The sequence below is a fragment of the Stegostoma tigrinum genome, chromosome 45 (genome assembly GCF_030684315.1).
Source record: "Stegostoma tigrinum isolate sSteTig4 chromosome 45, sSteTig4.hap1, whole genome shotgun sequence".
NCBI classification, from domain to species: domain Eukaryota; kingdom Metazoa; phylum Chordata; class Chondrichthyes; order Orectolobiformes; family Stegostomatidae; genus Stegostoma; species Stegostoma tigrinum.
Genome location: NC_081398.1, coordinates 1,673,891 through 1,686,941, shown reverse-complemented (window position 1 = coordinate 1,686,941; position 13,051 = coordinate 1,673,891). Strand labels below are relative to the sequence as shown.

General features: G+C 47.3%; 1 protein-coding gene across 5 annotated transcripts in view; it reads left to right on the top strand.

Annotated features, from left to right (window-relative positions):
- Positions 1 to 2,798: 2,798 nt before the first annotated feature.
- LOC125448645 (disks large homolog 4) overlaps positions 2,799 to 13,051 on the top strand; it is a 324,649-nt gene continuing 314,396 nt past the window's right edge. For 2 of the 5 annotated variants that reach the window (XM_059642665.1, XM_059642661.1), the window contains exons 1-2: positions 2,800 to 2,863; positions 4,425 to 4,556. In XM_059642665.1, the coding sequence (XP_059498648.1) occupies positions 4,448 to 4,556 (109 nt within the window). In that variant the 5' untranslated portion in view covers positions 2,800 to 2,863; positions 4,425 to 4,447. Of the gene's footprint in view, positions 2,864 to 3,760; positions 3,835 to 4,424; positions 4,557 to 13,051 lie in introns of those variants that run through there. The other 3 variants (XM_059642664.1, XM_059642663.1, XM_059642662.1) reach the window with 3 other exon arrangements.

The following is a 13,051-nucleotide window of genomic DNA, read 5'->3' as shown; positions in this document are numbered from 1 at the left end:
CATTCATTGGAATTTAGAATAATAAGGGGGGGCATCTTACAGAAACATCTAAAATTATGAAGGGAATAGATAGGATAGAAGCAGTGAGATTGTTTACATTAGTGGGTGAAACTAGACCAGGCGGGTGGGGGGGGGGGGGGGGGGGGGGGTGCGCGGCGCAGAGTCTCAAAATAATGGGGGAAGCAGATTTAGGACTGAGTTGAGGAGGAACTTCTTCACCCAGAGGATTGTGAATCTGTTGAACCCCCTGCCCGGTGAAGCAGTTGAGGCTTCCTCACTGAATGGTTTTAAAAGCTAAGATAAGAGATAATTTATTGAAGAGTAAAGGAATTAAGGGTTATGCTGCGAGGGTGGGTAAGTGGAACTGAGGCCGTGATCCTATTGAATGGTGGAGCAGGCTGCAAGGATCTGATGGCCTGCTCTTGCTGCTATTTTTCATGTTCTTATTGTATTATGTTCGATTGCAAAGATGAACGTGGTGTGCCTGGAGACTTGATTGTCCCTTAACTGACATTATAAAAGCAAACAATTTGGCCAATGATTTCATTGCTGTTATAATTATCGGGCGCAGTGTAACAGACCCGAGAGTTCAAAGTGATTTTCTTGTTTGTTAAGCACTTCAGGGTATCGTTAGGCTGTGTAAGGTGCAATTAAAATGTAAGTCTGCCTTTCCTTATAGCTAACATTAGAGCCTTCAATTTTGTAGGAACTTTGATCTAATTCTTGTGACATTGCCCAAAAACGCTTTCCGTCTTCCAATTTTCTGTTAACAGTACCTGACCACCACCTCTCACACTCTCTGCTTTGTTTACACTGCCAGATTGCTTGACGGATATCAGTATTGGATTAGCAGAAATTTGCTGCAACTGCTTACAATCAAAACCAAGGCAATTTTCCTTAGTGCCTGCACAAACTTTGTTCCCCAGCTACTGGCTGTGTCCCTCTTCCTGAAATTGTTCTGCTTTGGACCGGACTGTTTGCATCTTTGGTGTCAGCGGATGAATTTCAAATTTCGTATCCATGTTATCATAAAGACCGTCCACTTTCAGCACATGTGACATTGTCCTTGTCGCATCTTACTTACTGCTGAATGACCCCACTCCACACCTTCGTGATCACATCCTCACAGAACTGTGAGGAAAGGCCATTCAGACGGGTGTGACTGCACTACCTCTGCAAACGAGCTTTTCATAGAACCACCCCTTTGCCCCCTGCACGTTCACTTTTTTTCAAATCGCCATCCAATTCTCTCTTGAAAGCCTCAATTGAACATGTCTCCACCACACGCTCAGACAGTTCATTTCCAGAAACTAACCATTTATTGCAGCAAAACATCTTTCTTCTCATTGAGTCACACAAATTGGAAACAGACCTTCAGTGTAACCAGTCCATGCCGAACTTAATCCCAGACTGAACTAGTTCTACCTACCTGCTCCTGGCCAATGTACCTCCTGACCTTTCTGAGTCATGTGCTTCTGTAAATGTTATTTAAATGTTGTAATTATAAATACTTCCACTATTTCCTCAGCAACTTCATTCCACACACAAACCACCTTCTGTCTTAAAAAATAAACCCTTCATATCATTTTTATAAAAATCACTTCTGCTTCTTTTAATAATTACCTTAAATCTGTACCGTTTTGTCCTTAATGCTTTTTATTCAGGGAGATGCTTTCTCCCCATGTAATATATTTGGGTTTCCAGAAGGTGTTCAGGAAGGCTTGTCTGATTAAGAAAGATTAAGCAGTTTAGGCCTTTACTGTCTGGGGTTTGGAGGAATGAGAGGAGATCTAATTGAGACATATAAGATGGGGCGTCCAAGAACACGAGGACATAATTTTGAGACAACAAGCAGTAGATTTAAACAGAGGTGAGAAGGAATTACTTCTCTCAAAGAATCATGTATCTGTGGAATTAATTACCCGAGAGCGTAGTGGACATGTCATAAATTTGAGGGAACGCTTTTCTGACATTGTAACAGACTGTTTGGAGCACGTCATTGGTAGCAAACCACTGCAGATGTACCATGCAAATACAAATGTTTATTTTCCTAAATGCTGCTATATAATTGCAAGCTGCTGCTGTTGTAGCTTTGCAAAGGTATTCACTCCATTGCCAGGGAACAGCAACAAATAAAAAGTTAAAATTATTTTAGGAGCTAGTCTGAGACACTTGAGGGACAGGGTGTTTTCACAGGTTTCTCCCTGGACTAAGGTAGGCAACAGCAGGCTGGAAGAATACAGCAAGCCAGGCAGCATCTGCAGGAAAGGAGCAGTCAACGTTTCAGGTATGGCCCTTCTTCAGTTCCAATGAACAGGAGGCTGGAAGAACATAGCAAGCCAGGCAGTATCTGGTGGAACTGAAGAAGGGTCATACCTGAAACGTTGACTGCTCCTTTCCTGCAGATGCTGCCTGGCTTGCTGTATTCTTCCAGCCTCCTGTTCATCTACCTTGGACTCCAGCATCTGCAGTCATTTTGTTTCCTCCTTGGACTATCCTGGCTCTTTAATCCAAAGTTGATTCTGGGAGTTGTAGGCTTGATGGCCTCTTTAATTCGAGCAACAGGGAACATCAGTTGTTTTGTTACATCCCCCGTTAGGTGGAGATCATTGATTGCCGTGCAAAGGAGTAGCAGAATGGCCTGGAGTTGACAAAATGGAGAGAAGGACAACTTTTAAACTGAAGTTCGAAAGTTTTGGTGCTTTGTAGAAAACTACAAGTCCCAGCATGCCAGTCGAGGGGCCCACCTGTTCAATTGGACTAATCGCAATCCACTCTAATCCTTGGTTACTAATGGGTTTGACTGAGGATTAAGAGAGGGGGAGAAAAACGTTTTCTGGGCATTTGGTAATCTGCAAACAAGGTAACACAGCAGCAAAATAATAAATGCAACCCATTAGCACTTTTCCTATATTGCATTTTTCTGTGTTTTGTTTTCATAAATGTCAAGTTAACTCCCTAACCAATTACATTTTCCCAACTTTCTCCCAGTGCTATGTTGCATTTGTTTTCACTGTTGGTGTAAATATTTTATGTTTTTTTAAACTTGGCTACTGTATTATTAATAGATTTGTGTTCTTCCAGTGCCTCTTCAGCATTCCGACCCCTAGTCTGCCCCACCTCTTTAGAAAAGTTTAAGGTTTTTGTCTCTGCTAATTGCCTTTGCTTGTTGTATCGCAGTTTGCGTTTGCACGGCATTATTATTGCTGCAGCTGTGTCCCCAGCTGATAGGCTGGAGTATCATCGAGGAAAATTTGACCCTTGGCTGCAAAAGATGTTTGGGATGGGTGACCGTCAAAGCTTGATTAAACAGCTGTATTTCCAGGAGCCCCTAGCAAGGGGGAGGGACTTACGGAGAGAATTCCAGAGTGTGGGGCTCCCTGGGCACCTGAAGGCACGACTGCCAATGTGGAACAATGGGAATCGGGGAGGCAGAAGAGCTTGGAGTTGGAGGAGTGCAGAGATGTTGAAGACTTCAATAAGTACGTAGATAGGAAAGTTTGGGTGGGATATATGGACAGGTGGGGCGAGTTTAGTTTGGAATTATGTCCAACATGGACTGGTTGGACTGAAGTTTCTGTTTTCATGCTGTCTGGCTCTGACTGGAGGAAGTTACAGAGACAGCGAGGTGGTGAGGCATGCCAAGTTTTGTTTTAGGTAACCTAACCAGATAAATAGAAAGCGGGACATAACACCAGCGCTTCGTCGGAGGCTCACTGATGATGTTACCTAGAATGGTGACGAAACGTCTGAAAACTAACCTTCCAGCTCAGCGAGCAAACTCACATCCAGAACCTCAACCTGAGCTACAAATCTTCTCAAAACTCGCTAGTGGTGAGGCATGTCAAGTTTTGCTGTGTTGAATTGTGTCTATGCTATGGCTGAGGAGGAGGCTACACATCCCCATCGTCTAAGCACTGGACCTTCTGAGGAGCGATTTGCTTATTGCCATTCTCCAAGCTTCTTTCTGTAACTGTGCACATTCTTCCTTTACAAGTTACAGCCTAATTCCATTTTGAAAGCCTCAATTTAAACTGCGTCCACTGCTCTCCCAGCCAGTGCATCTGTGCACGAACCAGTCACTGTCAAAAACATTGCAACAGTGAATACACTTCCATAACACTGCTTAAGTTGACGTCTTTTCTGACACATCCTGAAGTCTGCTTAAATGCAAACTAATACTTCCTTGGAATCTCTGTCTCTGCCCCAATATCCCTCTCCCTTTCTCACCAGAGATGAGGAGCTCACCAGTTGTAGCAATTGCCTTAGCCATCTTCCCAAGACCACTTGGGATCCTGAGTATCGGGTCAGATGATGATCTGCGACAGTCAGAGATTTATTTTGGGGGTGGGGGGCGCATGTCTGTGTGTGCGTGTGTGTTGGTTCCACCAGGCTGATGTTCCGGTCATGTTTTGTCTATCCAGATACTTGCAGAAATCTACAGCTGATGGAGGAGCATCAGCCTAAACTGGATCCAGCTCAAGACGATCGTTTCAAGGCTAGGACCCAGCAACTCCTTGCCATCTTTCACAGTGACCTCTTCCAGGCTCTCCTTGGTACGGTAATGTACAGAGCTGGGTGTGCTGTCTGAACAAAGGAAGTTGCTGGGGATTGCTTAATAAAATTGGGGACCCCATCAAACTCTCCCAGAACGGAGACAGCACAGGGTTAGATACAGAGTAAAGTTCCCTCTACATTGTCCCTCACCCCCATCAAACCCTCCCAGGGACAGGGACAGCACGGGGTTAGATACAGAGTAAAGCTCCCTCTACACTATCCCAGGACAGGTAGAGCCTGGTGTTGGATATGGAACCTGGTTGCTGTGATATCGATTCCTTGTGATTAGAACTTCATTTTACATCAACATCTGTATGCCCATCATCGAGACTATCCTCCTGTCTAAATCAGTCCCAATTATCATGAAGTGGGAATGGGGCAGGGGTTTGTGGTGAGCTCGGATTGGGAGTTCCTGGAATCTCGTCACAGGGATCCATCAGGGCTGTGCCCAGGGAAAAGTACACATTCCAGCTGCTGGTACAGGGGTTCAACCTGGTGCCTCACCTTTCCACTACACACTGGGATATGTCTCCTCGTTATTTGTGAAGGCTGGCATTTAGTTGCACTTTTAAATACTAAGGGAAGACATCGGGAGGGATTAAAGGGACAGATTTGATGTCAGCTAAGGAGCTTACTGAATGTTTGTTGAACACAGAAGGTAATCAGTGTTAATTGGTGGTGATAAAAACACAGAATGGCTTCCGAACACAGACAAAAATAACAAGGAGTTCTCTTTGTTTGCTTCTGATCTAATCATGTTCTCCAAATGGGGAGGCGATGGCCTAGTGGTATTAGCACTGGACTGCTCATCCAGAAATCCATGTAATGTTCCGAGGACCTGGGTTCAAATCCAGCCATGGAAGAAATCTGGGGAGAAAAGCATTGAATCCATTACCGATTGTCGGGGAAAACCCATCTGTTTCAATAATAAGAACTGCGGATGCTGTAAATCAGGAATGAAAACAGAAGTTGTTGGAAGCCCAGCAGGTCTGGCAGCATCTGTGAAAAATAAAAATCAGAGTTAACATTTCGGGTGCAGCGATCCTCCTCTTCTGAGGAAGGTTCACCAGATCCGAAACGTTACCTCTGAATCTTTTCTTCACAGATACTGCCAGACTTGCTGAGCTTTTCCAGCAACTTTTGGTTCAGTAATGTCCATAAGACACAGGAGTGGAAGTAAGGCCATTTGGCCCATCAAGTCCACGCCACCATTTAAATCATGCCTGATGGGCATTTCAACTCCACTTCCCTGCACTCTCCCCGTAGCCCTTGATTCCTTGTGAGATCAAGAATTTGTCGATCTCTGCCTTGAAGGCATCTAATGTGCCGGCCTCCACTGCAGTACATGGCAATGAATTCCACAGGCCGCCCACACTCTGGCTGAAGAAATGTCGTCTCATTTCCGTTTTAAATTTACCCCCTCTAATTCTAAGGCTGTGCCCATGGGTCGTAGTCTCCCCGCCTAACGGAAACAACTTCCCAGCGTCCACCCCTTCTAAGCCTTTAGGGAAGGAAACTACCTTCCTTATCTGGTCTGGCCATGTGACTCTAGACCCACAGCAATGTGCTTGACTTTTGACAGTCCTCTGGGTTATTAGGGGTAGACCCAGCCAGCAACACCAGCCTATGAAAGAATATAAGAACACAAGAACTAGGAGCAGGAGTAGGCCGTTTGGCCCTTCGAGCCCGCTCTGCTACTCAATAAGATCATGGCTGATCTTTTTGTGGACTCCGATCCACTGACCTGCATTCTCACAGTATCCCTTAATTCCTTTATTGTTCAAAAACAAATCTACCTTACCTTTAAAAACGTTGGCTGAAATAGCGTCAACTACTTCACTGGGCAAGGAATTCCATAGATTAACAACCCTCTGAGTGAAGAAGTTCCTTCTCCATTCAGTCCGAAAAATGACGTCCTTTTGTATCTTGACGACCTCCTCTCGCAGTGGACTGACCTCTCTCACTAACACCTGAAGAAGGAGTGAAGCTCCGAAAGCCTGTGTTTTCAAATAAACCTGTTGGACCACACCCTGGTGTCGTGTGATTTCTGACCTTGTCCACCCCAGGCCCACACCGGCCCCTCCACATTATGGCTCCCTCTGATAGAGACAACAGGACAGAATCTGCATTACCCCTGTTGATAGGGACCACAGAGTGCCAGCCTATTCCAGAGCCATGTTGGATCTGCTTAACATCCATGCTCTGGTGAATTGCATTCTGTTTTAAGAGATGATGTTGCTGGCAAGGCCAGTATTTATTGCCCGTTCAATTTCCTGTGATCTGAGTGGCTTGTTTGGGCCAGTTCAGAAGGCAGTTATGAGTCAACCCTGTGAGTCAGGAGTCACGTGTAGCCCAGACCTGATAAGGATAGCAAGGTGTAGAACTGGATGAACACAGCGGGCCGAGCAGCGTCAGAGGAGGAGGAAGCCTGATGTTTTGGGCCTAGACCCTTCCTCATTTTCTGATGAAGGGTCTAGGCCTGAAGCGTCAGCTTTCCTGCTCCTGAGATGCTGCTTGTCCTGCTGTGTTCATCCAGCTCTACACCTTGTTATCTCAGATTCTCCAGCATCTGCAGTTCCTGCTATCTCTATGCCTGATAAGGATGGCAGGTTCTTTTTCCCTAAGGACATTAGCCAGCCAGAATTGGGTTTTATGATAATCCCGTTGTTGACTAGCTTCCATTTTGTTTTTCTTTTTATACCCAGAAGTGCTATCATGTACAGCCAATCGACTTTCCCAGCATTAAAATCACGATGCTGGTTTATTTTGATTTTTAAATCTATTAACTACCACCAGTAATCACTCATGAAGCCAATTAAATATTTACAAGCCAACACTATTGTGGGAAAAGCGAACTATTAGTTTCCATTTTATCAATGGAATTTTAAATTCCTCCACTGCCTCCAATTGCTGGCCTGATGCCATTAGCCATCGTGGCCCCGGGCTGGAAGACAACTTCCAGCTGGTCCAGGACCTGATCCGTTTCTACCAGAGGACTGCCCTGTTGTGCACTTTCCTCAACCCTTGGTCAGGGTCGGTCAGGAATATCTGCTCGGGAGTCTGCAGGCATTTGGGTTTGGGGCACAGTCCATTGCCAGGATCCAACTTTTGTATGTCACCACGGAGTGTCGGGGGGAGCAGTGTGTCAGGACTGCCCCTTGTCAGGCCCAACTGTATTCCCTGTCTGTGTGGAGCCTGTCTTGTGCGACTTGCAGAGGAGGAGGTTGTCAGGGGCTGGTTCTGCGCAGACCGGGCCTGCGCACTGCCCTTTCGGCTTACTCTGAGCCGGCTGACCCGAGGAGGGTGCGTGAGTGCCAGAACGTGTTTTCCTCCAGAATCAAACATTCCAGACTCGGCCCGTGGTGGGTAGACTCTCTGCCGGAGAGTTCAGCCGGAGCACCACCTGTCTCCCCTATCTGGGTGTCACAGTGGCTCAGGGGTTAGCACTGCAGCCTCACAGCTCCGGGTTCAATCCCAGCCTCGGGCGACTGCCTGTGTGGAGTTTGCACATTCTCCCCGTGTCTGCGTGGGTTTCCTCCGAGTGCTCCGGTTTCCTCCCACAGTCCAGAGATGTGCAGGCTAGGTGGATTGGCCGTGCTAAATTGCCCCATAGTGCCCAGGGATGTGTGGGTGATATGGGGATGGATTAGGTAGGATGCTTCAAGGGGCGGTGTGGACTTGTTGGGCCGAAGGGCCTGTTTCCACACTGTAGGTAATCTAATCTAATCTATCTGGGGGCTGTACTGAGGGATTCTTGGCTGGTGAATTGGTAGGAGCTGGAGGCCAAAGTCTCAGCTGTCCTGGGCTGCTGGACGGGTCTGCTCTGAGTGTTGCTTGTAAATGAGCTGGTGGCCTGGTCCCTTTGACCCTGTCCCCTTGGTTTTGTCGCTGACGTCCAGAGAACATTAGTTCATTTCTTGTGGGACTGGAAGATGGACTGGGTTGCAGCAGAGGTTTGGAGTCTCCCAGTTGAGGAGGGCAGTCAGTCACTGGTGTGTGTCTGCACGCAGCTGGTGACTTTCTGCCAACAGACCCTGCAGGGTCTCCCGGATGGTGCGCCATGTTGACAGTTTTTTTCTACCACGTTCGTACCCTCAATTTCATAGAAGCATTTCATCGAATCCCTGCAGTGTACACACAGGCCCTTTGGTCCAGCAAGCCCATACCCACCCGAGAGCATCCCACCCAGACCCAACCCCTTATAACTCACCTAATCTACAGATCCCTGTCGATCCCTGGGCACTACGGGACAATTTAGAACGGCCAATCCACCCTAACCCGCACATCCCTGGGCACTACAGGACAATTTAGCACGGCCAACCCACCCTAACCTGCACATCCCTGGGCACTACGGGACAATTTAGCACGGCCAATCCACCCTAACCCGCACATCCCTGGGCACTACGGGGCAATTTAGCATGGTCAATCTCACCCTAACCCGCACATCCCTGGGCACTACGGGGCAATTTAGCATGGCCAATCCCACCCTAACACGCACGTCCCTGGGCACTACGGGACAATTTAGCATGGCCAATCCACCCTAACCTGCACATTTCAAGGAAAACCGTAAAGCTTTCCATAGGTATGTCAGGAATAAAAGAATGACTAGAGTAAGATTAGGGTCAGTCAAGGACAGTAGTGGGAAGTTGTGCGTGGAGTCTGAAGAGGTAGGAGAGGTGCTAAATGGATATTTTTCATCAGTATTCACACAGGAAAAAGACAATGATGTCGAGGAGAATACTGAGATACAGGCTATTAGACTAGACGGGATTGAAGTTTACGAGGAGGAGGTATTAGCAATTCTGGAAAATGTGAAAATAAGGAAGTCCCCTGGGCCGGATGGGATTTATCCTAGGATTCTCTGGGAAGCTAGGAAGGAGATTGCAGAACCTTTGGCTTTGATCTTTATGTTGTCATTGTCTACAAGAATAATGCCAGAAGACTGGAGGATAGCAAATGTTGTCCCCTTGTTCAAGAAGGGGAGTAGAGACAACCCTGGTAATTATAGACCAGTGAGCCTTACTTCGGTTGTGGTAAAATGTTGGAGAGGATTATAAGAGATAGGATTTATAATCATCTAGAAAGGAATAATTTGATTCAGGATAGTCAATGCGGTTTTATGAAGGGTAGGTCGTGCCTCACAAACCTTATTGAGTTCTTTGAGAAGGTGACCAAACAGGTGGATGAGGGTGAAGCGGTTGATGTGGTGTAAATGGATTTCAGTAAAGCGTTTGATAAGGTTCCCCACAGTAGGTTATTGCAGAAAATACGGAGCAATGGGATTGAGGGTGATTTAGCGGTTTGGATCAGAAATTGTCTAGCTGTGAGAAGACAGAGGGTGGTGGTTGATGTGAAACGTTCATGCTGGAGTTCAGTTACTATTTTGGGATCTATTTTGGGTCCACTGCTGTTTGTCACTTTTATGAATGTCCTGGATGAGGGGGTAGAAGGATTGGTTACTAAATTTGTGGATGACACTAAAGTCAGTGGAGTTGTGGATAGTGCGGAAGGATGTTGCAGGTTACAGAGGGACATAGATAAGCTGCAGAGCTGGGCTGAGAGGTTGCAAATGGAGTTTAATGCAGAAATGTTTGAGGTGATTCACATTGGAAGGAGTAACAGGAATACAGAGTACTGGGCTAATGGGAAGATTCTTTGTAGTGTGGGTGAGCAGAGAGATCTCGGTGTTCATGTACGTAGATCCCTGAAAGTTGCCACCCAGGTTGATAGGGTTGTTAAGAAGGCATACGGCGTGTTAGGTTTTATTGGTAGAGGGATTGAGTTTTGGAGCCATGAGGTCATGTTGCAGCTGTACAAAACGCTAGTGCGGCCACACTTGGAGTATTGAGTACAGTTCTGGTCACCGCATTATAGGAAGGATGTGGAAGCTTTGGAAAGGGTGCAGAGGAGATTTACCAGGATGTTGCCTGGTATGGAGGGAAGGTTTTTGAGGAAAGGCTGAGGAACTTGAGGCTGTTTTTGTTAGAGAGAAGAAGGTTAAGAGGTGACTTAATAGAGACATACAAGATGATCAGGGGATTAGATAGGGTGGACAGTGAGAGCCTTTTTCCTCAGATGGTGATGGCTAGCACGACGGAACATAGGTTTAAATTGAGGCGTGGTAGATATAGGACAGAAGTCAGAGGTAGATTCTTTACTCAGAGAGTAGTAAGGGTACGGAATGCCCTGCCTGCAACAGTAGTAGACTCGCTAACTTTAAGGGCATTTAAATGGTCATTGGATAAACATATAGATAATAATGGAATAGTGTCAGTCAGATGGGCTTCAGGTTGGTTTCACAGGTCGGTACAACATTGAGGACCGAAGGGCCTACTACACTGTAATGTCCTATGTGCTATGTTCTATCCCTGGACACTATGGGGCAATTTAGCACGGCCGATCCACCCTAACCCGCACATCCCTGGGCACTACGGGACAATTTAGCACGGCCGATCCACCCTAACCCGCACATCCCTGGGCACTATGGGACAATTTAGCACGGCCAATCCACCCTAACCCGCACATCTTTGGACTGTGGGAGGAAACCGAAACACCCGAAGGAAACCCACGCAGACATGGGGAGAATGTACAAACTCCACACTGACATTTAGAACATAGAACAGTACAGCACAGTCCAGGCCCTTCGCCCCGCAATGTCGTGCTGACCTTTTACCGTAATCCTAAGGTCTATCTAACTCCACCCCTACCTCATACTATCATCCATTTGCCTCTCTAATAGTCGCTTAAATGCTCCTAATGAGGCTGACTCCACTACCCTCTCCGGCAATGCATTCCACGCCCCGACCACTCTCTGAGTAAAGACCCTACCTCTGATGTCTCCCCGATACCTACCTACACTCACTTTAAAACTGTGTCCCCTCGTAATAGCTACCCCCACCCTAGGACAAAGTCTCTGGCTGTCTGCTCTATCTATGCCTCTGATCATTGTGCACACCTCTATCAAGTCACCTCTCGTCCTTCATCATTCTAAAGAGAAAAGCCCGAGCTCTCTCAACCTTTCCCTGTGAGACCTTCCCTCCATTCCAGGCAACATCCTGGTAAATCTCCTCTGCACCTTTCCCAACGCGTCCACATCTTTCCTGTAATGAGGTGACCAGAACTGGACACAATACTCCAGATGTGGCTGAACCAGGCTTTTGTATAGCTGGTGCATAACTTCACGGCTCTTGAACTCAGTCCCTCTATTAATGAAAGCTAACACACCATACACCTTCCTAACAACTCTATCCACCAGGGTGGCAGCTTTCAGGGAACTGTGGACATGAACCCCGAGATCCCTCTGTTCCTCCACACTGCCAAGAATCTTTCTGTTAACCCTGTCTTCTCCTTTCAAGTTTGTCCTTCCAAAATGAATCACGTCACACTTTTCAGGGTTAAACTCCATCTGCCACTTCTCAGCCCAGCTCTGCATCCTATCAATGTCCCTTTGTAACCTAGAACAGCCCTCTGCACTGTCCACAATGTGACCCACCTTCGTATCGTCCGCGAACTTGCTAATCCACCCTTTCACTCCTTCATCCAAACCATTTACAAAAATCACAAACAGAAGAGGACCCAGAACAGATCCTTGTGGTACACCACTCATAACTGAGCACCGTGTTGAATATTTTCCATCCACTACCACCCTTTGTCTTCTAAGGGTCAGCCAATTCTGAATTCAATTTGCCACATTTCTCCCTGTCCCATGCCTCCTTACCTTCTGCATGAGGTGACCATGGGGAACCTTATCAAACAGAGTTCTGCGGGGATGGAATCAAACCTGGGTCCTGGTGCTGTGAGGCAGCAGTGCTGACCACTGAGTCAGCAGGATTCGAACCTGAGTGGGGAAACCCAACTGGATTTCGAATCCCTCGCCTGAACCAGTTGCCATGTCTACAAACCATGCAGCTCCTGTTCGTTGACTGCGAGGGTTTGCTGGTTGCCCTCAGGACGCTGCCTGTCTGGGATGTCCCTGATTCGCGCCAGGCCAACCCTCCGTCAGGAGTAGCAACTGTCGCCAGAGAGCAGGTTCTCAGGAATCTGCACCTCCAGCACCAATGTGGGTTCGAATGGCTGGCAGCCACGGACTGTGGTGGTTCACGGACTCCCCAGCCCATCTGTCTGTTTTGTGGCGCCGTGGAGTCTGCAGACCATGTGTACACAGTGGCTGTGGGCATTTGCCCTTTTCAGTTGTCTGAAAATCTTCTGCTGTGTTTCTGGTTGCACTTCAGCCCCACGCTCCTGATCTTTGGGCCCCCCAGTGCGGAGGTGGTGTGGGCACATTGGAGGATCTCCTCATGGGTCTGCTCCTGGGCCTGGTCACGCTGGCTGTTAATAGGTCCAGGCATCGGGTTGTGGAGAGGGATGATTACCTGCCCCTTTTCTGTGGCTCCTCAGTAGGGGAGCCCTCTCAGTCTTCTCCGCTACTCTTGATGCCTTTAGGGAGAGGTGGGCACGGATGGGGGTTGGAGTGCTTTATTTAGCCCTCCGACTC